A 27,125-nucleotide genomic window follows, 5' to 3' on the forward strand; every position below is an offset into this window, starting at 1 on the left:
TGGATCCACTTTCCATCTCACCGAGTCAATACAGAATCTGGGTGTCTTGTTCGATTCTCAACTGCCCTTAAACCTCACATCTGTGCCATGACCCGTTCTGCTTCCTCCACTTCCATAACATTGCCCGCCTCTGCCATTATCTCTACTGTCAGACTGCTGAAACATTCATACATTCTTCCATTATGTCCAGGCTTAATTATGCTAACTCTCTGATCGACAGCCTTCCCAACTCTTCCCTCCACAAGCTGTAGATTATTCAGAACTTCTGAATTAGCTTGTGTCCTCTCTTGCTCTAAGCTTCATGAGCCGATCACTCATTCCTTGCCCTGCTTCACTAGCTCGCCATTCCCCAGAGAATAGAGTTCAAGATCTTTGTCCTCACCTTTAAAACTCTCCACAATCTTACTCCTCCCTCCTCTACAATCTATTAAAACTTCATCAATCTGTCCACTCCCTCAAGACCTTCCTCTTCAACCGTGCCTTTGGTCATCTTTCCTCCTTGCCCGCCGACCTCCAGCCCTCTCTGATCTCAACCTGCAGCTCGGATGCCAAACCTTCATTGTCCAGGGGTTTAGGACATCCTCCTGATATATAAATGCGATTTGTTGTTCATAGAATCATAGAATTATGCAGCACAGAAGGAGGCCATTCAGCTCATCATGTCTGTGCTGGCTCTTTGAAAAGAGCTATCCAATTCATTCCCACTCCCCCGCTCTCTTCCCATAACCCTGCAAACTTGTCTTCCCCCCAAAATTATCTACTTCTCTCTTAAAAGTTGTTATCAAATCGGTTTCCACTATACTTTCAGGCAATGTATTCCAGATCCGAACAACTTGCTGTGTGAAAAAAAATCTCCTTACCGCCCCTCTGTTTCTTTTAACAACTGTTTTAAATTGATGTCCGCGGGTTACCGACCCACCCGTCAGTGGAAACAGTTTCTCCTTGTTCACCCTATGAAATCCACTCATAATTTTGAAAACTTCTATTAAGTTTTCTCTTAACCTTCTCTGCTCCAAGGAGAATAATCCTAACTTCTCTAACCTCTCCTGATAACTGAAGTCCCTCATTCCTGGTACCATCCTGGTACATCTCCTTTGCACCAGCTCCAATGCCTTGACATCCTTCCTGAAGTGTGGTCCCCAGAACTGAACACAGTCTCTAGTTGAGGCCTAACCAGTGTTTTATAAAGGTTTATCATAACTTCCTGACTTCTATATTCTATGCCCTTATTTATAAAGCCCAGTATCACATATGCTTTTTTAACAGCTTTATCTTCCTGTCCTGCCACCTTCAAAGATTTACTTCTATGAACCCCAGGTCTCTCTGTTCCTTCACCCCTTTTAAGATTGTACCATCAGCTTGTGGAGTCCTGTAGCTTAGTGGTTAGAGCACTCGCCTTGCAAGCGAGAGACCTGAGTTCAATTCCAGGCAGAGGGCGAAACCTTGGGCAAGTTTCCTTACTCCACACAGAGCCTAATAATAATCCCTCCAAAACCAAAAACAATAATAAATTGGTCATTTTCAATCTACGACTGTTTGTGGGACATTGCTGTGCGCAATTGGCTGCCGCGTTCGCCCACAGATATACAGTCAATTCACTTTACAGTGTGTTCTGTGAAGCGCTTTGGGACGTCCTCCCAACGTGAAAAGCGCTATATCAAATGCAAGGATTATTATTATCAGCTTATATTGCCTCTCCTAATTCTTCCTCCAAAATGCACCACTTTGCATTTCTCCACACTGAACTTCATCTGCCACCTGTCTGCCCATTTTACCAGTCTGTCTATGCCTATTTGCAGTCTGCTACTATCCTCCTCACTGTTTACTACTTTTCCTAACTTAGTATCATCTGCAAACTTGGAAATTGTACTCTCTACACCCAAGTCCAGGTCATTTATATAGATCAAAAACAGCAGTGGTCCCAATATTGACCCCTGGGGGCCACCACTGCACACATCCCTCCAGTCAAAAAAAAACAACCCTTCACCACCACTCCCTGCTGTCCCTTTAATACCATGGGCTTATGTTTTGTTTACAAGTGTCTTATGTTGCATTTTATCAAATGCCTTTAGAAAATCCATATAAACTACATAAATTGCACTATCTTCATCCACCCTCTCCTTTACTTCATCGAAAAACTCTTAACAGGTTTGTTAGTCATGATTTGCCTTTAACAAATCTGGGTTGGCTGTTCTTTATTAACCCATATTATTCTAAGTGAAAATTTATTTTGTCCCAGATTATAGTTTCTAGAAGTTTCCCCACTACTGATGTTAGGCTGACTGGTCTGTAGTTCCCAGATTTATCCTTCTGCTCCTTTTTGTACAGGGGAGTATCATTTGCAACCCTCCAGTCCTCTGGCATCACCCCCGGTATCCAAGGAGGATTGAAAGATTGTGGCCAGAGCCTCCATTATTTCCACCCTTCCTTCCCTCAGTAACCTAGGATGCATCACATCCGGACTGGGTGACTTATCTATCTTGAGCACCGACAACCTTTTTAATACCTCCTCTCAGTTTATTCTTATCTTATTCAATGTCTCTCCTCTCCTCCAGTACTGTGGCATTGGCTGCATCCTCTTCTTTTGTGAAGACAGATGCAAAGCACACATTCAGTACATCAGCCACGTCCTCTGCCTCCACAAGAAGATTTCCTCTTTGGTCCCTAATTGGTCCCTACCTTTGACTAACCTTTTAATCTTTATATGCTTATAAAATACCTTAGTTGGTACCTTTTTACATTACCAACTAATCTTTTTTCATACAATCTCTTTGCCTCTCTTATTTCCTTTTCCAGTTCTTCTCTGTACTTTCTATATTCTATTTGATTATCTTCTGTATTTTAGACCTGATATCTATTATAACCATCCTTTTTCTGTTTTATTTTAATTCCAATTTCCTTATTCATCCAGGGATGTTTGGATGCTCTACCTTTCCCCTTTGTTGGAATGTATTTGTTCTGTTCCCGAACTATCTCCTCCTTGAAGGCTTCCCATTTCTCATTAGCCATTTTACCTGCCAATCCTTCTGTCCAGTCCACCTTGGTTAGTTCCCTTTTTAACTCATTGAAATTAGCCCTCTTCCAGTTGAGTATCTTTTCTTTTGATTGTTCCTTGTCCCGTTCCCTAAGTACTCTAAACCTGATAATGTTGTGATTACTGTTTTGTTGATGATATGTTTTGTGCACAGAAAGATCACACAAACAGTAGATCACAAAATAAGTTTGGATGAAGAAGATCCTTCAGCTCGCCAACCTCATCATTCCAGATCACCCACCCTATAGCCCCACCAACACAGCATCATACTGCTTTTTAAACGAGTCCAGTGTCCTGGCTTCAACCACCCTCCTTTGCAACCTGTTATTAATTACCCTCTGAGAAAAGAAAAAGTAAGCCACCTGGGCTGATGTACCAGAAATTAAACATGTTTTGGTGACTGTTGGCAGAAGCAAAACATAAGGTTTAGTGTCCTCTCTACAAATTACACTCTAAGAAAGTTATACACCTCAGCTTACAACCTTGTAATACAAACATTTCCAATATTTGTTTACATTTATGTCTTTCTGTTCCAAGATAATCTTGGAGGCCAAGGACAACCCCAGTCTGCTCTTCTCCACAACAAACCGGCCCCTCCGTCCACCCTCTCACGTCTCTCCCATCTTCTCCTCCAACTCCAACTGGGAGGAGATGCTGAACTCTGCAGCCCATGTCCTCTCCCGCAGTAGGCTCCGCGACCCTATCATCCTGATCCTCGCCCAACTCCCCTGGCTTCCAATCACACAGAGGATTCAGTTCAGGATCCTGATCCTCACCTTCAAAGCTCTCCATGGCCTTGCTCCTCCTACCTCTGCGACCTCCTAATCCCCGGCCAATCTGCCCACTTTCTGCGCTCAGCGAGCTCCGGCCTACTTCAGGTGCCCCGCCTAGCCCGCCCCACCATTGGCAGGCAGATCTACAGTCACTCTGCCCCCACGATCTGGAACTCCATCCCTCTACCTTGCCCCTTTCCTTGCTTCCTTCCAGACCCGTTTCAAGACCCCGCCCCCCCTCTTCGATCCTGCATTTGATCACCTGCCTTCCCCACCTGACCGCCACCTTCCCCGATCCGGACTCCCAGCTCGTGCCTGAAATACTGATTGTCCACGTGTTCGCAACGTGAAAGGTGCTCTATAAATATAAATTTGTATTGTATTTGTTGTAACTAGAATTAAAAGCAAAATTGTTTAAACTGCTATACCACACTGCATATTGCAACAACTTGCAATTGTACAAAAGTATGAAAAGTTCTGTGTATCTCAAAGTGACAAGTACAAAGGTGGGAATCAAGCAGGAAATTAAGAACTTAAGGATGCTGACCAGAGATTCAATTTTCAAGCAATGGCTATAAAAATGTTTGTAAAAACATGTTAAGTCGATTAAAATACACTGCTATGTTTAATAGTTCACATGTGAGTGAGTGCCCCTATAATTGTAAGGAAATATAATTTTAAATTACATTGGATAAACATTAAAAACCACAGTGTTCCCCCCAAGTTGGACATATTTCAATCATTTTTATCATTATTGTTCTATACTGAAATCAGCGACCAAATTGGATAATGATAACAATGCAAACTGATGAAGCCACACTCAATACAGTAATTAATTATTAAGCAACTGGAAAATGAACCTTAAATTGGATGGAAGCTAGTGAGGAAAATGCAACTTTTAAAACAGCCAAATTTAAATGGAAATAACACATCACCTGTTTAGCAGCTGAAACATCTGCCTTTTGAACTATCTGTTGGCGAGGGGAACATTTTTGATTTATTGGTTTTCACTCACTAAATATAAACATTCTCAGTCATCTATCAATCATTATAATTTACTGTACATTTTTGTGGTGTAACACAACATAGACTGCATGCAAAATAAGCCTTTAAAGAAAATGAGGAATTAATCAACTTTTAAAACAGACAAACCTAACAAGTGAACAAAACACAATACTGCAGATGGTGGAATCTGAAACAAAAACAGAGAGAGCTGGAAAAACTCAGCAGGTCAGGCAGCATCTATGGAGAAAGGAAAGTGAGACAACATTTCCGGTTCTGACGAAGGGTTGTGGGCCCAAAACTCATTTTCCTTTCTCCATAGATGCTGCCTGACCTGCTGAGTTTTCCCAGCTCTCTCTGTTTTTGTTTCAAATCTAACACATCACCTGTTTATCAGCTGGAACATCTACCTGCTTAATGTTCTGTTGGCAAAAGGAAAACTTTTGATTTATTGGTTACAACAAATTGAATTTTAATCTATTGATTTATGTAGTATCTGCGTATACTATATCCTCCCTCAAATTCTGAGTGCCGCGTAAAACACAAGCAAGAGAAGGGCCTGAAATGTGACAAAGGGTTAGAATAGGCAGAAAAGAATCCAGATAAAGGAACAGTAAGGGAATAAAATAAATAGAATGGGGAATAGAATGGGGAATTCTATAAATAGAATAGAGAAAGCAAAGTATTTTAAATCTTAGATTGTGCGTTCCTTGTTTATTTTAGTATATTGAGGCTAATATTAAAGGAACAGAATGTTCCTAATGTTTACGTGGCTTTCCTAGTGGTATTTTTCAGCGTCACAGTGCACATTTTGAAAAAGTAATGTTTGCATTTTGATTTAGTGCCTTTCAATTTCAGAGGGCTTCTCAAAACATTTCACAGGATATACTGTAAAGTGTAGTGGCTGTGTATATTGTAGATCTGTGTATTTTAACCTGCATCTAGGATTTTAGTTGCCTATTTTACAATAGATTAGAAGCTTTTCAGAGTGTTGCTTTACACAATGTAGGTTATTCATTTGTAGGTGAAAAGAATCAATCAGTCAACCCACTGAAAAAGGAGTTGCCATGGATCTGTTCTCAATATCCATCCAAAAAATGGGAAGGAAAACCAAATTAAATAAGGAATAAATGCATTATCTAGAGGTTTTATTCAATCTGCAACATTTGAGCAAATGGAAAAGTGTCTAAAACAAATGGAAGGAAATACAGGAAAAAGTTCACTAAACGCAGTCAGCTCTGAACACAGCTAATATACATCACCTGTTCAATAGTTGAAAAGTCAACTTTTTCCTTTTTCTTTTCCTGTCAAGAGAGAAACAAAATCAGAACTTTTAATTCTCACAAAATAAAGATTTACTCTGAAAATACTCTGAAGGAATCATATGGCTTTAGCCACCTTTTTAGCAACAGAAACACTTTTTACACAATTTCCCAGAAAAATAAACTGTCAAGGCATTCATATGATTTCAACATAGTGCTAGATTATCAGTTTAGAATCAAAAACCCTAAAATCAAAGTTCCCGACATGACACAGGAAGCAGGTATGCAGAGTCTTCTTGGAGTTGAGCTGGCTCCGAGCTGATTAGCTTGGCAATGGAAAGTCGGAATTGAGTCAACCATTGGTGACAGTCTTGGTAGCTAGATTCCTGAGCCACAACACTCCAGGGCATTACCAATGACAGACTAGCCAGACTGACTCATTGGTAGGACTTTTAGGGACAGTCTGGAAGCTTGCATTCTCCCCACTGCCAACCTTGTCTCAACAGTGACTCTTAAGTCAAACTGTACTTCCGATGCTATATTGTGTTCCACGTATAATCATGGTCACCTTAAACTATGCTTCTTGGAAATATAACACAACATTATTGACGGATGACAATTCAGTTTCCCTCCTGTGTTTTTGTAAACCAGGGTGGTCTAACTTTCAACCTTTTGGCTGCTGAGGGCCTGATTCCCTATTTGAGAAACATCTGTGGCCACATAAGCAATATGTTTGTGTTTTCCTTCCAGAAATATAACATTTATGAGTTGCAGAAGGAGTGGGTGGCCAGATGTAAATGGAGGGAGGAGGCGAATGAAATGGACCTACAGGCCCGCCAGTTGGACCTCCCTCTAAAACCATGCAGCTACCATTACGCTTACAAACAGTCAATCCACTTTACAGTATACTCTGTGAAGCACTTTGAGACATCTCAACAAGGTGATAAGGCACTATATCAAATGCAATGATTATTATTATAATTGAAGTTGGCGGAGATGAAGGACTTGCAAGCTATTCATTTTGGGGGATGGGGGGTTACTCAGCGACTCCAACATTCAGTTGTAAAAGATCTCAAGCTGTAAAAGTATTACCAAGCCCCCTGTCAGCCATCATTACACAATCAGAATGTAATTACCAATTAATTGCCAAATCAGAGAATTTTCTGTTTGCATCAAACAAGAACTGGCTTGAGACTGCCCAAACTCACATCACTTAGGATATCTGCAGATGGAAAAGCTTCATTCCACAACTCTGGCTTGCAGTTCAATGATCCTATGGGTGATAGAATAATGGACTAACTGATAGACTGATAGATATAATCAATCCCCTGGATTATAGGAGAAAGGAAGCCCATGGTAGATATAAACTCCCAGGATATTGTTTCTCTTTTCTATTGCATAAATTCCCCTTCTCCTTTTCTGAAGTTTAATGATTGTGCATTTCTTGTCAGAAAACATAACATCCAATGTGTGCATAACAATGTTCCACAAACGGACAAGTGGATGACTAATTTTATCTGGGGGAGTGTTGGCCAGGACTCAAGGATAAATTCAGTTTTCCCTCCCCTCCCAAATAGTACCATGGGATACGTAAAGTCTACCTGAACAGACACAGACTCAGTTTAATGTCTCTGAATGGATGCCTGGAAGAAAAGGCAAGCTGTTTATGAATTACTCTGTGCTTAAATTAACTGCTGCTTTGATATTCAGTGTTGAAGAACAATGGTACCAATTCAGTTACTGCACTTCACAGTAAAAGGATGGACATCCATGTTTCCAGTAGAGGTTATTAGCTAGCAAGCAGGAGTAGAAACTCCAGTAAAATGCTCGTTGTTCTGGCTAAAATTAGCTGTCACAGCACAGAGTGAGGGTTAAATCTCCACTTTCTAATTGCTCGTGACTTGAAGCTGAACCAGGCAACATTCTGATATTTGGTGTTAAAACACAGCGAAGGATAAGTGTATGTGAAATAAGACAGTGTAAGTTTATTGTATGGCAGTTGAGTGACTTCTTAGAAATCAGCAGTTAATAAATGTTACCTGGTTAACTTACCATTAGCTTTTTCCTCAAAATAAAACTGTCAAGAGGCTGTAGCAGCAAAAGATTAAAATGTATTACAACATACTAAAATTAGAACAGCTCAACATAACACACAAAGCTAAGCAATCTTCTGCTCTATCAAAGAACATTGAAAGTTAGTGTACATGTTCAAACTACAAAACTTATAAAGACATAAGTGGCTTGGTTCATTTGTGCACATCAGTTAATTTTTTGCAACATCATTCAGTGAGTAGTAATATTCAGCATTAACTGATCGGTTTGTAATGTGATAAACTGACAGAGATTGCAGAGGTAGGATGGGGCAAGGAAACGTTTGAAAGTCAAAACAAAAATCCTGAATTTTATCTGTTGGGGAAATAGTAGTCAACAAAAGCTGATCAGGATTGGGGTGATGGTACTGGGCGTTTAGTGTGGAAGAAAATGACTCCCAACTTGACAATCATCCTGTAATGCTTGGTGTATCCAGTGATATTCAGTGTTGAAGGACAATGGTACCAATTGTAAAAGATGAATATGTATAAATAAATATAAATGACCTGGACTTGGGTATAGAGAGCACAGTACCCCTATGCTTTTTAAAACACTGGGTAGGCCTCAGCTAGAGACTGTGTTCAGTTCTGGGCACCACATTTTAGGAAGGATGTCAAGGCATTGAAGAGGATTGTACCAGGAATGAGGTACTTCAGTTATGAGGAGATGCTAGAGAAGCGAGGATTAGTCTCCTTGCAGCAGAGAAGGTTAAGAGGAGACTTAATAGAAGTTTTCAAAATTATGAGTGGATTCGATAGGGTGAACAAGGGGAAACTATTTCCACTGGTGGGCGGGTCGGTAACCCGAGGACACCAATTTAAAATAACTGTTAAAAGAAACAGAGATTAAATATTTTTCACAGGGCTGTAAGACTATGGGGAGAGTGCGGGGGAGTGGGATTCATTTGGATAGCTCTTTTCAAAGAGCCGGCACAAACACAATGGGTCGGACGGCCTCCTTCTGTGCTGTGTAATTCTATGATTCTGTGATGTGACATGAATCACTGCAGATTTATGAATTACACTAAACAATTACTGGAACACAACAATTGGCAAATTTAACCTCAGTATTTACCACGTGTTTTTCTCCAATAGAAGCGTTTTTTGTTGCCTATTACAGTGGATACAACAAAACAAGCATTAGAACAACACCACACACATTAGTAAGCGAGAACTTAAATTAGAAATGATAGGGGAGTCACATCAGCACGGGAAGAAGAAATATGTCGGGGGCAGTGAAAGTACAATGTGTAACAGAAATTAAACAAGATAGGAAGAAAATTAAATTGCATTTATATATCTCCTCTTCGCATAGGGTGAATGTATCAAAGTGCTTCACTGAGGCAATAAGGAACCTCACAGAAAGGGGAGGAAGGAAAATTTAAAGGTATCAACTAAAGGCATAATCAATTATATATTTATTTTTAAAAAAGACACAGAGAGAGGTGCATGGAATGAGATCTGGGGAGAGAAACAGTCCATTTAGCCTAAGCAGTCATTTATACTTCACGTGTATCCATCCACTTCTTACTCTCTACCATTCTCTTCTCCTTCATGTAGAAATCTAGCTTTCTCTTAAATGCATCTATTCTATTTGCTTCAGTCAACTCTTCAGCAACGAGTTCCACATTCTCACTACCCTCAGGATAAAGAAGTTCTACCTTCTGTGTGAAGAAGTTTTGTTAGCATTAAGTTAATAAATGGCAACATCATCGATTTGTTTGTTCATCTGAACTAGTTAGTTGCCATTGACTGCTTCTTCCCAGACAATCCCATGCCCACTGCAATTCATATATGCAGCTCAGATATATGTAAGAAGAAAAAGATTTGAAATGCATATAGACTGGAAGAGAAATAACAAAACATATCAAACTTGAAATGATTTATTGAAGCATTCAAGATAGTTTCTGCAAACATTATAACCTATAACTGTTGATATTTGATTCAGCCACAAATAAGGAACTGAAAATACTAAGAAATCTTCTGTTAAGAGAGCATTTTAGACATAGTTACTATAGTTCAACAACAACAACAACAACTTGGATTTATATAGCACCCTCCACGCCGGAATTGAATTCAGTATCCCGATGAAAGGGAGAAAGGAGCATCATCATACCAAGGGGTTGTCCTTTAATAATTTTGAATGAAACCAGAAACCATTTGACGTATTTGTGAAAATGTGGAATGCGCTGCCTCAGAAGCTCATTGATTCAGAATCAACAGAAGCAGCGAAGAATGAATTAAAATAAAACGTGGAAAGGAAGGGTTTTGGGGATAGTGAGAAAGGCAGGTAAATAAGATTAGAAAGTAACTATTTTCTGTGAGCATGTACCACAGAGACGCGCTTATAACAACACAAGAAAGTGCTCTGAGAGTGTTTAATTGCCTCTGAAGAGAAACAATTAAACAGCAACACCAACAAAACATTAATATATGGAAAAATGGTCCCAAACGAACATAAATTAAGGAGAATTGAACTACAGAATAATAGCCCCAAATAGAAATACCATACCATCTCTTTTTCAGTTGAAAGTAAACTCTCAGTTTTCGTCCCCTAGTACAAACCAAATATCAAGAGTTTTTAATATTCACTGAAGGAACCATTTTCTAAGTCCATTACTCATCCACAAATGTTAACAGCAGAATCATTGGCAGATAGTATTCCTACTGATAAACAGCCAAAGAATATATACTGTGTGCAATATTCCTCTCATTTTAACAAGTACAAGATATGGCCCTGCAATAATATAAAATAAGTTCTCTTCTTAGAACATACAAAGCACCCCAACACTACATTATCAGCCTAGATTATGTGACTTAACGCTGTGGGGCCTGAGCCCATAACCTTCAGACTCAAAGGCGAGAGTGCCACCAACGAGCCAGGCCAATCATTTTTTAAAAATTACTATCATCATCACGCACTGTTGAGCCTATACATCAACCTAAATCATTTCAACATTACCAAGAGCCCTAAACCAAGGGAATAGATTCCAAACAGCTAAAACACGTCATCAAGTAAAAAAGTGAATATACTCCATTAGACCAAGAAAGTACAGCTACATTCAAGAACAACTTGCTCTCACTCACAGTTATGAAACACTTACTATACACATACACACACCCCACTTCTAAAAAACATAAAACTGCAATAATGATAATCCTTGCATTTGATATAGTGTCTTATCACATCTTCAAGACATCTCACAGAACAGACTGTAAAGTGAATTGACTATATATTTTGTGGACAAAATACGATAGCTAATTACTCACAACAGTGTCCCACAAACAATTGTGGATTGAGTGACCAAATTATTTTTATTTATTTATTTTGAAGGAACTATTACCCTCAAAAAAGCCATCCGACAATCGACTAACAACCGGGTTCCTACTTATTGCTAGGTAAACAGAGGTGTGTGGAATAAGGAAACTTGACCAACATTTCGCCCGGCTGGGAATCGAAGCCAGATCCTCTCGCTTGTGAAGCGAGTCCTCTAACCACTAAGCTACAGGAATCCAATGTAATGATAGACATTGCATTGCATGCAATGATAGCCATTACATTGGATGTAATAAGATAATAAGATCGCAGATGAACGATCTATCTGAGATTGATAGACTTTTAAAAACTAAAGGGATTAAGGGATTATGGGGATAGGGCGGGTAAATGGAATTAGGTTAGAAGAGTCGGGAGCGGAGGTAGGAGAGCGCGGGGCGGAGCCGAGGCCTAGCTGTGTATGTAAAGCACAGCCAGGTGAGGAGCCACTCAGTCGGGAGCGGAGGTAGGAGCTATGGTAAGTGAGGGGCTGGGACAGGCGCGTTTCACAAGTGACGTCACAGTTAATAAACATTTTTTTTAAAAAAAACCCAGCAACAACAACAACAATGGCATGTTAGCCACTGCAACTCGGCCATGACCTGGGAGGCTAAGCCTGCGGGCTGATGCCGTCCTGCTAATCGTTCGCTCCCGGTCTCTGCGTGCGCATTTTGGCTGCTGCCCCGACCCGAGCCTCCCCCTAAATGTCTCTCCTCCCACCCCCCTCTATGTCTCTCCTCTCACCCCCCTCTATGTCTCTCCTCCCACCCCCCTCTATCCGCTACTCCCCTTCTGTCCTTCTCTCCCAACGCCCTCCCCGCGTTCTCTCTCCTCGACCCCATCACCACTTCCCTCTGCTCCAGCCTGGGCATCCTCCGCCCGGCCCATTGTGGTTCCCGGCACTGGCTGTCCCAGAGCAGCAACCCCAAGTGTCCCATCATTCACTCCCTCCGCTCAAACCGCCTCCTTAAGGCATATCCAACTTCCCCCTCTTTCATATGTACCCTCCCCAACTCTCCACTCACACCACTCTCCACAACCATTTCTCCTGTACTCCCCCAAATCCTCTCCACACCACTCTCCCCTCCCTCCAGCAAACCCACCCAAATTTTCCTCCAAAATGTCCGTTCCCTCTCAAATAAAGCCCTCACCATCCACGACCTTATCCTGGACGAGCTCCTTGACATTCTTGGGCTCACCGAAACCTGGCTCTCCCCCAGTGACCTAGTGGAAGCCTCCCCTCCAGGCTACACCTTCCACTGTGACGGCGGGGTGGCCTTCATCTCCAAAACCTCCCTTGGTCTCACCCCCTACTCCTCTGGCTGATTCCCCTCCTTCAAGCACTTTCACCCTCTTCCACCCCTCTCTCCCTTTGAAAATCCTCCTTGTCTACTGCCCCCTCCCCCCCCAAGCCCCCCAGCTCCTTCCACACAGACATCTCTACTCTCCTCTCTCCCCTGTGCCTCTGCTCCAAGCGCCTACTCATAATGGGCGATTCCAACCTCCACCTAAACTCCCCTTGCACCACTTTTGCCGATTTCACTGCCCTCCTCTCCTCCCTAAACCTTACCCTCCATATAAATTCACCCACCCACGACCGTGATCATGCACTTGACCTCGTCATCACCCATGGCCTTAACATTTCTGACCTCAGCATAGTGGACAAGGCCATCTCGGACCACCTTTTCATCTCCTTCTCCTCTCACATCCCTCTCTCCTCCACCAAGCTCTCAACCATCCTCTACTGCCCTTGGAAAAGGCTACCCCCTGAGACCCTCACAAAGGCCCTCTCATCATCAAACATCCTATCCCTCTGGCTCTCCATCGCCGAGATCCTGAAGCAGCCGTCCAGCTGTTCCATGATCGCCTCTCCTCCACCTTCAACACCCTCGTGCCCCTGAAATCCAGGACCATCTCCAAACCCACCCGATCCCCCTGGTACAACAACAATCTCCGCCGCCAAAAAACCCAAACCCGTCTGCTCGAGAGCAGACGGCAGAAAACTGGTCTGACAGCTCACCGCCAACTGTGGTTCGAGCATCTCCACAGCTACCGCCGTTCTTTGACTCGTGCAAAAACGGCTTCTACTCCAACATCATCTTGGAGGCTAAACACAGTCCAAAAATCTTTTTTTCCCACCACCCACTACCTCCTCCGTGCCCCCACTCAGGCCTCCTCAATCTTCGTATCAAATGCCAAGTGCGAGGAGGTCATGGACTTCTTTTCTTCTAAAAGCCTTAACATCTGCCTCATCCACCTGCCCCTTGTCACCCACCACCACGCCCTCTCTGTCCCCCTCACCTTCCTCATCATCTGCTCCTACCACCACCCCCATTCTACATTCCTTTCTCCCCATCTCTCCCTCCTCCCTCTCACCCACCATCACCTCTATGAAACCCACCACCTGCTGCCTCGACCCCCTCCCCACCAACTTACTGGTCACCCAGCTCCCCCTCCTCTGCCCACTACTGGCTGACATCATCAATCAATCCCTCTCCTCCGGATCAGTCCCTGCCTCCCTCAAAACTGCTGTCATCAGCCCCCTCCTGAAAAAACTCCCTAGATCCCTCAAACCCCAGCCACTATCGCCCTATTTCTAACCTGCCCTTCCTCTCAAAAGTTCTAGAACGCGTCGTTGCCAACCAACTCCACGTACACCTCTCCTCCCACTCCCTCTTCGAACCCCTCCAGTCCGGTTTCCGCCCACAGTACAGAGACTGCGCTTGTGAAAGTCACAAAGGACATCCTCTCTATCTGTGACCAGGGCTCCCTCTGCCTCCTTATCCTCCTGGACCTCTCCGCTGCGTTCGACAGTCGATCGCGCCATCCTCCTCCACTGCTTTTCCTCCGTCATCCACCTCAGTGGGACCGAACTCGCCTGGTTCGACTCCTACCTCACGAACCGCCAGCAGTACATCTGCACAAATGGCTTCTCCTCCCGCTCTCACCTGGTCACCTGTGGGGTAACCCAAGGATCCATCCTTGGCCCCCTCCTCTTTCTGATCTACATGCTCCCTCTTGGGGATGTCATCCGTAGACATGGGGTACATTTCCACATGAATGCAGATGACACCCAACTCTATTTTTTCACCTCTCTTTGCAACCCCCAGTCTCCTGATGTTCTGTCAGCTGCCTGTCAGATCTCAGGGGCTGGATGAGCGCACACTTCCTTCAGCTGAATGTTGACAAGACGGAAGCCATACTCTTTGGCTCTCGTCAACGTCTAAAATCTCACGGCTCTCACCTCCTCCACCTAGCCGACCTCCCCCTAAAACGCTCCGAATCCGTACGCAACCTAGGCATAAGGTTCGACCTCCAATTATCCTTCCTCCCCCACATCCAGTCCCTCACCAGCACCACCTACTACCAACTCCGACGCATCATACCTCTCCCCAAAAGCCGCTGAAACCCTGGAACATGCTTTGTCACCTCTCGGCTGGACTACTCCAACGCCTTCTCGCTGGTCTCACATCCACTACCATCCATAAAATCTAAATCATTTAAAATGTTGCCGCCCGCATTCTCACCCGCAAAAAACTCCGCTCCTCGATCACCCCAGTCCTTGCCAGACTGCACTGGCTGCCTATCCCAGAGAGGATCGATTTCAAGAACTTGTATTCAAGTCTCTGCCATCCTCTGCACCCCCCTACCTCTCTGACCTCCTCTCTCCTCAAAACAGTACCCGTTGCCTTCGTTCCTCCGAGTCTGGCCTCCTCCTCGTCCCCCGAGTCCTCCGCTCCACCCTCAGCAGCCATGCCTTCAGCCAATATGCCCCGCAGCTGTGAAATTGCCTTCCTCACTTCCTTCGTCTCGCTCTCTCCCTTCCCATTTTCAGGTCTCTGCTGAAGACCTTTCTTTTCGACTGCGCCTTTGGTCACCTTCCTCCCCTCCCCCTGGCTCGGTCCCGGGATCCGTTACTGTAAAGCGCTCTGAGACGCCGTCCGGGGTGGAGGGCGCTGTATAAATCCAAGTTGTTGTTGTTGTTATTAAATGGCAGGGCAGGCTTGAGGGGTCGATTGGCCTATTCCTGCTCCTATTTCTTATGTTCTTATGCTCACTTTAACCTGCATCATAACACACATGGATCACCAACACAACAAGAAAGCTGCTTACCTCTCCCAACGGATTCTTTAGGTTCTTAGTTCCATCTGCGTCATTTTTTGTTACTGTATGAATATCGCTAACAGCGATCAACGATTTCGTGTGAAAGTGATGAATGGATTCCTCTGAGGAAAGATTACAGCAAGAATGGCTACACCAGCAACAGTTAGAAATTGAGTATTAACACAATGGTTACGCCTAGAATAAATCATAACATAAAACTTGAAAGAAAATGCAGGAAAGAGGGTAAAAGTTTCAAAACCTCTGTATGAATCACAGAAAGACTCATTCAAATGAAACGGTGAAGATACTCAACTAGAAGAGGGCTAATTTCAGTGAATTGAATAGGGATCTAGCCAAGGTGGACTAGAAAGGAAGATTGGAAGGTAAAACAGCTAACAAGCAATGGAAATGGGAATGTATGAAATGATGCTTCAGCTGTACAGAGCATCAGTCAGACCCCATCTGGAGTACTGTGTTCAGTTTTAGCCACCTCAGGAAAGATATACTGGCCCTGGAGGGGGTGCAGCGCAGGTTCACCAGAATGTTACCAGGTCTAAAAGGGTTAAGTTATGAGGAAACACTGCATAAACTTGGATTGTATTTCCTTGAGTTTAGAAGGTTGAGGGGTGGTTTGATTGAGGTATTTTAAGATGTTAAAGAGATTTGATAGGGTAGATACATAGAAGCTATTTCCTCTGGTGGGAGAATCCAAAACAAGGGGCATAGTCTTAAAATTAGAACCAGGCCATTTTGATGAAGTAACTGAGAGGATGGATGAAGGTAGTGCAATTGATGCAGTATATATGGATTTTCAAAAGGCCTTTGAAAAAATGCCACATAATAGACTTGTTAGAAAAGTTGAAGTCCATGGTATTAAAGGGACAGTGGCACCATGGATACAAAACTGGTTAGGGTACAGAAATCAGTTGTTTCTCTGACAGTGGTGACCCCCAGGGGTTGGTATTGGGACCACTGCTCTTTTTAATCTATATAAATGACCTCAACTTGGTGTAGGGGGCACAATTTCCAAGTTTGCAGATGATACAAAGCTAGGAAAAATAACAAACAGTGAGGAAGATAGTAGCAGACTGCAACTGGACATAGACAGACTGGTGAAATGGGCAGATACTCACCACTTTGCCCCAACCTGAATTCCTTTCCACTTAGAATATGGAAGAGAAGCTTTCTCAGATAATAAGGGCTCATAGACATCAAACTTTCAGTTGCTTCATCAGCTAAGAAACAGATACCACATAGTTGAAGGAATAAATTGACAAAAGGCAGTGATTGTTGCATTTAAATCTATAATAACCAACAAGTGGAACATTTCCTCCATAAAATCCCTTCAATAATTGGTGCAAATTAGCAAGGGCTTGGTGTCAAAAATTATCTCTGCCATGGTCTTTCTTTTATTGAGATTGAGGTTCACTCAAATCCTCAAAGCTGGAACAAGTAAGTAAACCTGGAGACAATAACACTAACAGGGACAGAACATTTTCTAATGATAGGTACGTGGGAAGCTATGGGATGCTCTGAATTGAAAGGATTTAACTATATGTTTCAAGGGCAGAACAAATACAACTATTAATAATAATCCTTGCATTTACGTCTTCTCGACATCTCAAAGCGCTTCACAGAATAGACTGTAAAGTGAATTGACTGTATATTTGTGGGCGAAACGCAGCAGCCAATTGCGCACAGCAGTGTCCCACAGTCGTGGATTGAAAATGACCAATTTATTATTGTTTTATTTTGGAGGGATTATTATTAGGCTGTGTGTGAAGTAAGGAAACTTGCCCAAGGTTTTGCCCTGCCTGGAATTGAATCCAGATGTCTCGCTTGCAAGGCAAGTGCTCTAACCACTGAGCTACAGGACTCCACAACTATAGGAGGTTGTAACATTCCTGGGTGTGTTGGCATTGTTGGAGGTGCCATGCTTCAGATGAGACATTTAAACCAAGGTTCCGTCTGCCTGTTCAGGTGGATGTTAAAGATCCCATGGCACTATTTGAAAAGAGAAGGGAATTTCTCTCTCCCGCTGTCCTGGCCAACAAATCCCCCAAATAAAATTGGTCATTCATTCATGGCTGTTTGTGGGACATTGCTGTCAGAAACTGCTGCATTGTTTCGCCCACAAAATACAATCAATCCACTTTACATTATATCCCTCAAAGCGTTTGAGACATCTCAAAGTGATGAGGTGCTATATCAAATGCAAGAAATATTATTATTATCTGCATCGTGATTGAAATATTTTAACATTGTATGCCCTTCTTGTTGGCATCTCCTCCTCTCTGTCTCCATGTACCTGGATAGAATGCCCATACTTGGGACAGTCATTGAAGATCAATGATTCTGTTATTTCAATGCTTACATGTGAATAGTACAACCTTATTGTTCTGTCTATGAAGCCCACCATTGTTTCTGAGAAGCTTTACCTGAACAATTGAGAGAGTTAGTGAGTTCAGATGTCATGACCTGAATAATTAGTCCAATGCGCAGTCGGAACATTTCAGCAAACATCTTGGGTTGGGTCTTTATGTACATTGCTAGGTAAACAATGATTTCCTATCAGGAAAAAGGAAAGGGTCATAAATAAACAATACATTGACAGACAAGAGTATAAAGAAAGGCACTTCCAGTAAGGGAAAGGAGAAACATTAATCAGCATTCCCAATGGTGTCCAGCGACCAGCTGCTGGAAGCTCTTGTGGATGACATCAATGTAATACATGTAATGCCCTCTGGTAATGATAAGTCCCCAGCACTCAAAGACAAGGAGCACACATGTAGAATGAATACACTGGTGAGGTACCAAAGGTGACTAAAACATCAATGACCATCCCACAGTGGAAAGGAAAAAAAGGAACCAATTGTCTTCACGAAAGACGACAAGAGCAACTTGTATATATATATAAAAAATATATATATATATAAAATATATATATTTATAGAGAGAGAGCGCTTCACGCAAGGTAGCATCTAGGAGGGCCTAACAGTGGCGGAGCATAGGCGCACTTGAAAAAGAGGTGTGGTTTAAAGACGGGGAAAGAGGAGGAAAGGCAGAGGGATTGAGACAGAGAGTTCCATAGTTTCGGAACAAGGTATGTGCGGGAGGCTGGCGGAGGCAGAAGGTAGTGGGGTGGGCGTAAGCAGGTCGAACAGGTAGGGAGGATCCGGGGCATAAAGTAAAGAGATGGGAAATATGGAGAGATGGAAAACATTGGAATAGAAGCAGTAAAAAAAAGTTAGTTGCTAAGACTTTTGAATATTCAAGTTTGAAATATAATTTACATTTATATAGCAGCTTTCGTGTTGGGAGGATGTTCCAAGATGCCTAATAATCCTTGCTTGAGACCCAAGCTGGGGGTGGGAGCTGAGGGGGTGGGGAGGGGAAAGGTGGCGGAAAGCACGTTCAAGAGGTAGGCCTTGAGACGGACTACAAACAAGGTGAGAGAAGGTGCAAGTCGGAAGGACTCCAGGATGGAGTTTCAGAGTGGGGCAGATTTGCTGGTTATCAATTTCCTGGAGTGGAACTACATTTTCAAGGCAAAAGGACCAACCTGTGTGAGAACAGCCACATTGATATTCTCTTCACTGGCTTCATTGATCAGCTTGATAAGTTCATCAAGTGGCAAGGGTCTATTGAGAAAGAAAAATGTTAAGTGCACAAATGATCAGCAATAGCCATCGCAAACTTTCTGACCAAATCTAATCTGACAGCTAGTCTTCAGTTCGGTACTCACGATGAAATGGTCCTCTCGCGAGGTTCAGGAGGCAGACCAACTGTTAAGTGCTTCTGATGGGACAGTAGGGAGGTGCAAGCCTACCACAGAGATTATCACAGAATAGGAATTAGCAGATGGAACTACACATTCCAAAATTGACAATGGGTTTAAAATTCAATATTTGCAAACTGGATTAATTGAGTTAATTATGACTTCCGATTTGCAAGTGTTGGATTTTTAAAAAATGATTTGATTATTGAAAGCCTTGTAACATCCTCCCAATGTGAAAGGCAATGTATAAATGTAAATTTGTATATGTTGTATTATCTCCCTCACTAACCTTCTTTCAACCTTGAGTTGGAATTTGCTTTTACCTATCTGTCTTTTGGATGAGATGTTAAACCGAGGTCCCATGTACCAGTTCAGGTGGCATTAAACAGCCTACGACACTATTCGAAAAGAGAAGGAAGGTTTTCCTGGCTAACAATCCCCAAATTAAATTGGTCACTCATTTCATGGCAGTTTGTGGGAAATTGAGGTGTGCAATTGCTCAACAATGCACTGGTTATTTTTCAACCACAGAATGGATAGATAATTAAATCGCATGATGATGATCAGCCACACAGACCAGGAAGATTCAAAGTTCAATCAGATGCAGTGGGTGATCTACAGTGGGTGGACCTGTGTTCAATTAGCCTATCTAAGCTGAAGCAATGGTGAGGTGGACAGTTGACCTGAGTCAAGGAAGAAAATCACCCAGTGTTGCCACTCTTGATCATCATTCCAATAAACCCTGTGGGAAACTGTAATGTCATTGGGTGAGGAAGTCAAGCTTGGCTATGCTACTTCTACACCCGCATAGCCTACCACAATTCAGTGTGTCCAGTTCCATATGAAGAACAGCAATGGTGATGGGTGGGAAGTAAGTAATCAATATAAAATATATCATTATATTGCAACAGTTCAGAGTATTGACTAAATAAAAATACGACTTGCTGTAACAAGGGAATTTTAGAAAGCCACCAAGTAATAATAGAGGGAAGTGAACATAAGAACATAAGAATTTCCTAGGCGAAAGAAGGCCAAGGTCCATCCAGTTCGCCTTCCACCATCCTGGCAGTCACATCACATGTTGTGACCCAAACTATCCTGAAATATTATTTCACATAAGAACATTGAGGTACTGGCAGACTTCATGCTCACTAACGTTTAAATCAATATTCACAAAACCAAACATAAACCAGTTATTGAAGTGTTATATTATTGGGTACCTCATCAAGTTCTTCCACCTTCATTTTGAGCATGCCAGCAATATAACGGATTAATCCCCACCGCCGAGTCAATCCTGTCTTTAAATACAGCTCTGACAAGAGGACACGAACAGTTCTGCCAGCCACACCATCCAGATTTGTATCCCAATCAATACCCCTGCACATAAGATTGAGGAGTGTGAGGAAATCAAATATTTTCCAAACAAACATTTATTAAATTTTTTATATAAAAGAATTAAAAAAGAGAAATATCTCACTTTACAGTGTAGAGTACATAAAGTATTTCAACTTGTAGGTCCAATCTTGAAGTATCTTTCAACTGTTGTACCACATCATTCCAGTTTATAAGACCACCTTCCGTTTTTGGCAGATTTAAGTTTGTTTCCAACACTGTTGGTTCCTAACAGAAAATAAAGATTCATCTACTTCACTAGCACAATATTGTATTGCGCCTTTCACGTCGGGAGGACTTCCCAAGGTGTTGGACAAACAGAGTTTCGGACCCAAGCTGGGGGTCTGGATCGGGGAGGGCAGTGGGGGGAAGCAGAAAGATCGAAAGCATGGTCGAAGATGAGGTTCTTGAGATGGATCATGAAGGTGGCAAGGGCAGGGGCGAGGCGAAGGGACTGCGGGAGAGTGGGGGCAGAGTGGCAGAAGGCCCGCCCGCCAATAGTGGGATGAGCATGGCGGGGGACATGAAGTAGGCCAGAGACTGCCTGAGCAGAGGGAGCGAGAAGGATGGTATGGGGTTAGGAAGTCGCAGAGGTAGGGGGTGCAAGATCATGGAGGGCTTTGAAGGTGAGGACCAGGATCTTGAACTGTATCCTCTGTGAAGAATCAAAACCACAAATCAAACAGGAGTTCCATTCATGACCCCTGGATTCACATCTGCTGTATTTGGCAGAAATATCCTCATCATCAGCAGTACAGGAGTTTTTATCATTGGTATAAATCAAATCTGTGCCATTTCACAGTGGGATCCAGAGGGAGTCAGCACTTTGAACTACTTTAACATAACTACTCTACAAAAGAATGATGTTTTCACATATTTGTATGTCTGTTATTTTGTAACCTCCCGAGTGACCTCAGTTGACAAAGCGATTATCAACAAGCAGACTCCACACACAGTAGCGAGGGTTCCCGGTGACCATTCTAATAGATGTTCTTAAGAGGCATCTAATTAATGTCCTCTTATATGCTGTTTAAGAGTTCAACCCAGGAAATAGCACGGCATCGTGGCTGGTTCCAGAGACTGGAAGATATTTGTAGCAAAGGGTATCGGGCATCCTCTCCAACCTGTCACCATTCCAATGCCCTGGTATTTCTGTCTGGTGCCAAAGAACTGGGTTGCACTCTTAACAACAACAATTTGGATTGATATAGTGCCTCTCATGTGGGGTAGCGTCCCAGAGCGCTCAAACAGCATATAAGAGGACATGGTTGCACATTGTAATATACTGCGCAAAAACTTCATCACCTGCCCTGTATCTTTTGCACCCCTCCCTTGTAGTTTTGCCCCTAGTAAACCAGATATTGTGCAAAATTTGCTCTCTCTGATCAATGACTCTTCTGATCTGTGTGTCACAATTTAAAATAACTTGTTGCATGAAGTGCTTTTGAGATATTGAATGATAAGGCTCAATAGCAAATGTAAATATTCTAGCACATTGCACTTACCAGGTCTTTGTTTGATTGCTGCGATGGATTTGCTTCGTACACTAGACTAATCCTGGGCTGAGAGGAAGTGAGCAGCTTGGTGGGTAGATACATTGTGACATCTACAATACAACAAAAGATAATTTATTTAGCATAGCTTCACTATCGAGAAAAAACATGGTTTGTAATGTAGAGCCTGGAATTTTTTGCTCTCCTGAAGGTGCTGCACTTTTTCCTTGTTGGTACAACTTCTTGGGAGTGATTTGCCTTCCAATACCTCACCCAAACGCCATTAATCGTGCGTGAGCTGAGATATGCGCCAGCATGTTATTCAATCTAAGGGGAAGGGGGAGTCCTGATGCTGTCCTCATCCAATACCCATACATAGAAATAGGAATTTTCAGCAGAAGGAGGCCATTCCACCCATCCTATATGTGCCACTGCTAGCTGCATCACCCTTTTGCATTACCTAACCTTATCAATGTAATTTCATAAACAAACCTTAAAGGGGATTAAAGAAACTGATAGCTGTTCTTGTGTTCTCTGTGCTGTCACCTTCCATATAAAATAATGGTATCACAATTTCTTGGTTACATTCTCAGCCAGTACCGAGCAAAACTTGAACACGAATGACCTCATGCAACTCCAATAGCAGTTGAAACGCTGGCTCCTTTTCAATGATAAAGGGCATTGGGATCTCTGTAGCGTTACTATCATCCCAGCTGAGATCAGTTAACCCACCAAAGACCAGGGAGGGAATTTCGGACGTTCCACGTCTGCATGGTTCAGTTACTACTCTGGATAAACTCGCTGCAATATCACAAAGCCTGGGAAAGAGCCTATTACCAGTTAGTTAATAAAAAAAATTGTTTGCATTGCAGCACCCTGGAGAGTTTGCTTTTCATCTTCCCATCGTTTGGGAGCTAATGCCTGCACAGTCCAAAGAGCAAAGTTAATTGAGGAAAGAGAAACTCAATTCCTTACTGTCTAAGAGGCCCAGCTACAAAGAATGCAAACTGAGAGATGGCAATAATACAAACCATATTACTAAGAATCACTGAGTGTTGTACTCACCACATCTGAGGCTAAAAGTCTTCTTTTGTTCAATCTGTATCAAATGTTTACTGTAACATGACTGAACAAGCACTGATTGCTTGAATGCTCACCTTTGCGGTTTAATGCTTCCTCCTGTTTGCGTTGGGATATAATATAACTGCAAATAGCAGAAGCTCTGCCATGTCCATCTGATTTCCTTTTATTGAAAAAGGCACTAACTTAGGGAAATAAAAACTGCTGATTTTGAATTTGTAGCGAGGAGAACTTTGGCCCCAGATTGGCCGGTAAAAGGTACTAAGTCAGTGAGCAACTTTGAGCATGTTTTTTTCAAGTCAATTTTTTTTAAAAAGACTTGATTTAAGAATATTTTCAGTCTCATACAAGGTTTGTGGTACTTCATTCAGAAGCTAGCATCTGGAGTTAACACTCAAATTCAGCAGAACCACCTTTGCCCAGCTTGATCTAAGTACATTTTCCTATGATTGCTGCAGTTCTGAAACAAACCATCTCTTTACCAACAAGATTGGCAAAGAACTGTAAGATCATGTCTAATGCTAATCTTCAACTTTCTGTGAATACTGTCATTTGCTCGCATACTTACGATAATATTCTTTGCGGTAAACTGAATTAGTTTTATTTCCAAATCTGTCTTCTGCTAATAATAATTGCACCCTTAAAAAGTGAATGGTGATGTAGCAGAAGTCTGCACTTAATCCACTGTAATATCTTATCACAAGGATTAAACGTTGGACTTGGGTCAGTGTAGCTCAATGGGTATCCAGGGTTGAGAAGGGTTCAAGTGCCGCATCAGATTTTGAGATTGACATTTCAGTGTAGGACTGGGCGTAGTGCCCATACATATGGGCTCACAGTCTGACTCCCTCTTCAAATCTGTTCACAAAGCATTGAGTAAAAGGTGATGAAGAATCCAAATAATGCCCAAAACTAACTTTCAACATCAAATCCTTTGGCTTTGTTCATCAGAGACACGTGTTCCTGCGTGGTTTGCACTGCAGCGCGAAAACGGTTTAAACCAGTTTTCTTTGTGGTTGGCAGCAAGTTGGATTTTGGCTTTGTGCTCTCCAGCAGCTGTTTCAAATACGATGCCAATTCATCCTCGCTTGCTGTTGTGGTAACAAAATTCACGTTTAGTACAAATAATTCTTGATGGATGTAAAGTAATAAGTGAACCTTTCCACATGCAAAGCTTTGCACAGACAAGACATGAGCATCTCTAGAGCATGCATATAAAGTGAGTTTTTTTTTGCAATTGGAAAATCAGCTCCAACGTGTTGAAGAAGGAAGTTTGGAATGCCAAAAAGTATTTAGCTAACCAAAGCACGGAAGTACAGTCAGCCCGTTAAGCCCACTTCCTCCACAGAACTCACATAGTCCAGGCTAACACTCCAAAGCAGTTCTGCAGATGTGTTGCATTGCCAGAGTATGGTGCTGTTCTTCAAATTAAATTTTAAACACAAATCCCGTCTGCCTGTTCATGCGGACTTTAAAGATCCTACTTGAAAAGAGAAGGGAGTTTCTCCCGGCATCCTGGCCAACAATTCCCCAAATAAAAAGTCATTAATTTCACAGCTGTTTGTGGGACATTGCTGTGTGCAAAATGGGCCGTCTTATTTACCTACAATACTTCACAATAAATCCTGTAAAGCGCCTTGAGACATCCTCCCGATATGAAAGGAACTATATCAAATGCAAGGATGCAGTCTTCTGTTCTTTCTTTCCATTCCCCTCTCGACCACGTGCAAGAGATTTGATTTTGGTGCTTTAAAAGAGAAATTCCAGAGAACAAACGTGGCAAAACAAAGTGGCAAAAGTATGCATTTAGATTCTTTTTTCTCAACACATCAGAAATGAGCTAAGGGGATTTACGAATACAAATGATTTCAGTCAAAGGAACTCCACAGCAAGAGATGATCCACTGATGAGGCATTCTGAGGTAGAATGCTCTTTGTAAAAAAAAATTCTTTTGTTGCCTTAGTTTCATTTCTTCAATAAAAGTCATAATTTAATAGGAGAAGATTGGATGGAAGGAACAAAATGTAATGAAATGACCGAGGCTACAAAAGAAGAACACAAACAAGTGTCCTAAATAATTGTCTCCCATATCTTTCTTTAAAGTTGAAAATTTTAAAAGTTTGATAAAATCTTTAAATTTCTTGAGATACACATTTAGGCAATTATATACTGACCTTATCAGACAATATAATGATGTTACTGCTGGAAGCAAAATGGTTTCTCTGCCGTGTGTGGCTTTTGAAACAACAACAAGATTACATTTGTATAGCGCCTCTCACTTGGGAAACATCCCAAGGCGCCGGACAGAGTACAGCATTTCAGACCCGAGCTGGGGTCAGGGGAGCGAAGGGAGGGGAGGGGAAGGGGGGTGGCCGATGGCATGGTCGAAAAGGAGGGACTTGAGGCGGGAGTTGAAGGAAGCTAAGGAGGGGGCGAGGCGGAGTGATTGGGGGATGGAATTCCAGAAGTTGGGGGCAGAGTGGCTGAAGGCTCTACCGCCGATGGTGGGGCGAGTGGGTCGGGGGATGTGGAACAGGCCAGAGCCGGCTGAACGGGCGGGTTGGTCGGGGGTTAGGAGGTCGCAGAGGTAGGATGGGCTGAGGCTATGGAGGGCTTTGTAGGTGAGGAACAAGATCTTGAACTGGATCCTCTGAAGGATAGGGAGTCAATGGAGTTGGGCGAGAGTGGGGGAGATGGGGTCACGGAGTTTGGTGCAGTAGAGGACACGGGCTGCAGAGTTCTGGATTATCTGCAGCCTTTGGAGGGAGGAGTTGGGAAGACCAACAAACAGGGTGTTTGCATAGTCGAGCCTGGAGGTGATGAAGGCGTGAACAAGAGTTTCAGCAGCCTGAGGGTGAGGTAGTGGCGGAGTTGGGCGATGTTACGGAGGTGAGGGAAGGCAGAATGGGTCATGGCTTGAATGTGGGTGACAAAAGACAGCTGAGGGTCGAACAAGACACCCAGGTTCCTGACTGACTGGTGAGTTGTAGTGTGCAACCATGGAGGTTGATGTTGCCAGAGCCTGAGGTGCTAAGGCGCTGGCGCGAGCCAATCAGGAGGGCCTCAGTCTTGTTCACATTCAACTGTAGGAAATTTGCCCTCATCGACTTGATGTCCGACAGGAAGTCTGTCAGGACAGCAATGGTCCTGGAGTTGAGGGTGGAGGCAGAAAGATAGAGTTGGATGTCATCTGCATTCATGTGGAAGTTGACCCCATGTCTGTGGATGATGTCACCAAGATACTAGAGGAGTAGATACTGTAGATAGACCTGTAGATACTAAAGAGGAGAGGGCCAAGGACAGAGCCCTGGGGGACGCCAGACGTGATAGTGCGGGGGCTGGAGGAGAAACCGTTAGAGGCAACAATGTGGAGACGGTGAGAGAGATAGGGATCGAACCAGGCAAGGGCAGGTCCGCCTAGGTTGAATAAAGCGGAGAGGTGGTGTATGAGGATGGAGTGGTCGACAGTGTCGAAGGCGGCAGAGAGGTCGAAGAGGACAAGGGGGCAAAGGGAGCCCTAATCACAGGTGTTCAGAATGTCATTAGTGACTTTGACTGGAGCTGTTTCCGTGCTGTGGGCAGCGCAGAAGCCGGATTGGAGGGGTTCAAAGAGGGAATGGCAAGAAAGAAAGGAGCGGAGCTGGGACTCGACAACTCGTTCCAGGACCTTGAAGAGGAATGGGAGGTGCGAGATGAGGCGGTAGTTGGCGAGGAGGGATGGATCCAGGGAAGGTTTTTNCAAGATGGGGGTGATGACGGCTGTTTTTAGGGGGTTGGGAACTGAACCAGTGGATAAGGAGAGGT

At 43.1% G+C, this 27,125-nt stretch overlaps 1 protein-coding gene across 19 annotated transcripts in view; it reads right to left on the minus strand.

The window, feature by feature from the left end:
• phka1a (phosphorylase kinase, alpha 1a (muscle)) overlaps positions 1-27,125 on the minus strand; it is a 78,773-nt gene that overhangs the window by 24,680 nt on the left and 26,968 nt on the right. For 13 of the 19 annotated variants that reach the window (XM_007891170.2, XM_042340779.1, XM_042340777.1 and 10 more), the window contains exons 19-28: positions 24,239-24,412; positions 22,254-22,354; positions 20,834-20,976; positions 20,577-20,733; positions 19,324-19,403; positions 19,141-19,219; positions 18,017-18,146; positions 16,712-16,813; positions 15,588-15,700; positions 6,072-6,113 (exon numbers count right to left, since the gene is read on the minus strand). In XM_007891170.2, the coding sequence (XP_007889361.1) occupies positions 6,072-6,113; positions 15,588-15,700; positions 16,712-16,813; positions 18,017-18,146; positions 19,141-19,219; positions 19,324-19,403; positions 20,577-20,733; positions 20,834-20,976; positions 22,254-22,354; positions 24,239-24,412 (1,121 nt within the window). Of the gene's footprint in view, positions 1-4,742; positions 4,779-5,195; positions 5,232-6,071; positions 6,114-15,587; positions 15,701-16,711; positions 16,814-18,016; positions 18,147-19,140; positions 19,220-19,323; positions 19,404-20,576; positions 20,734-20,833; positions 20,977-22,253; positions 22,355-24,238; positions 24,413-27,125 lie in introns of all 19 variants that reach the window. The other 6 variants (XM_042340771.1, XM_042340767.1, XM_042340766.1 and 3 more) reach the window with 4 other exon arrangements.

The sequence above is a fragment of the Callorhinchus milii genome, unplaced genomic scaffold, assembly GCF_018977255.1.
Source record: "Callorhinchus milii isolate IMCB2004 unplaced genomic scaffold, IMCB_Cmil_1.0 Scaffold15, whole genome shotgun sequence".
In the NCBI taxonomy this organism is placed as follows: domain Eukaryota; kingdom Metazoa; phylum Chordata; class Chondrichthyes; order Chimaeriformes; family Callorhinchidae; genus Callorhinchus; species Callorhinchus milii.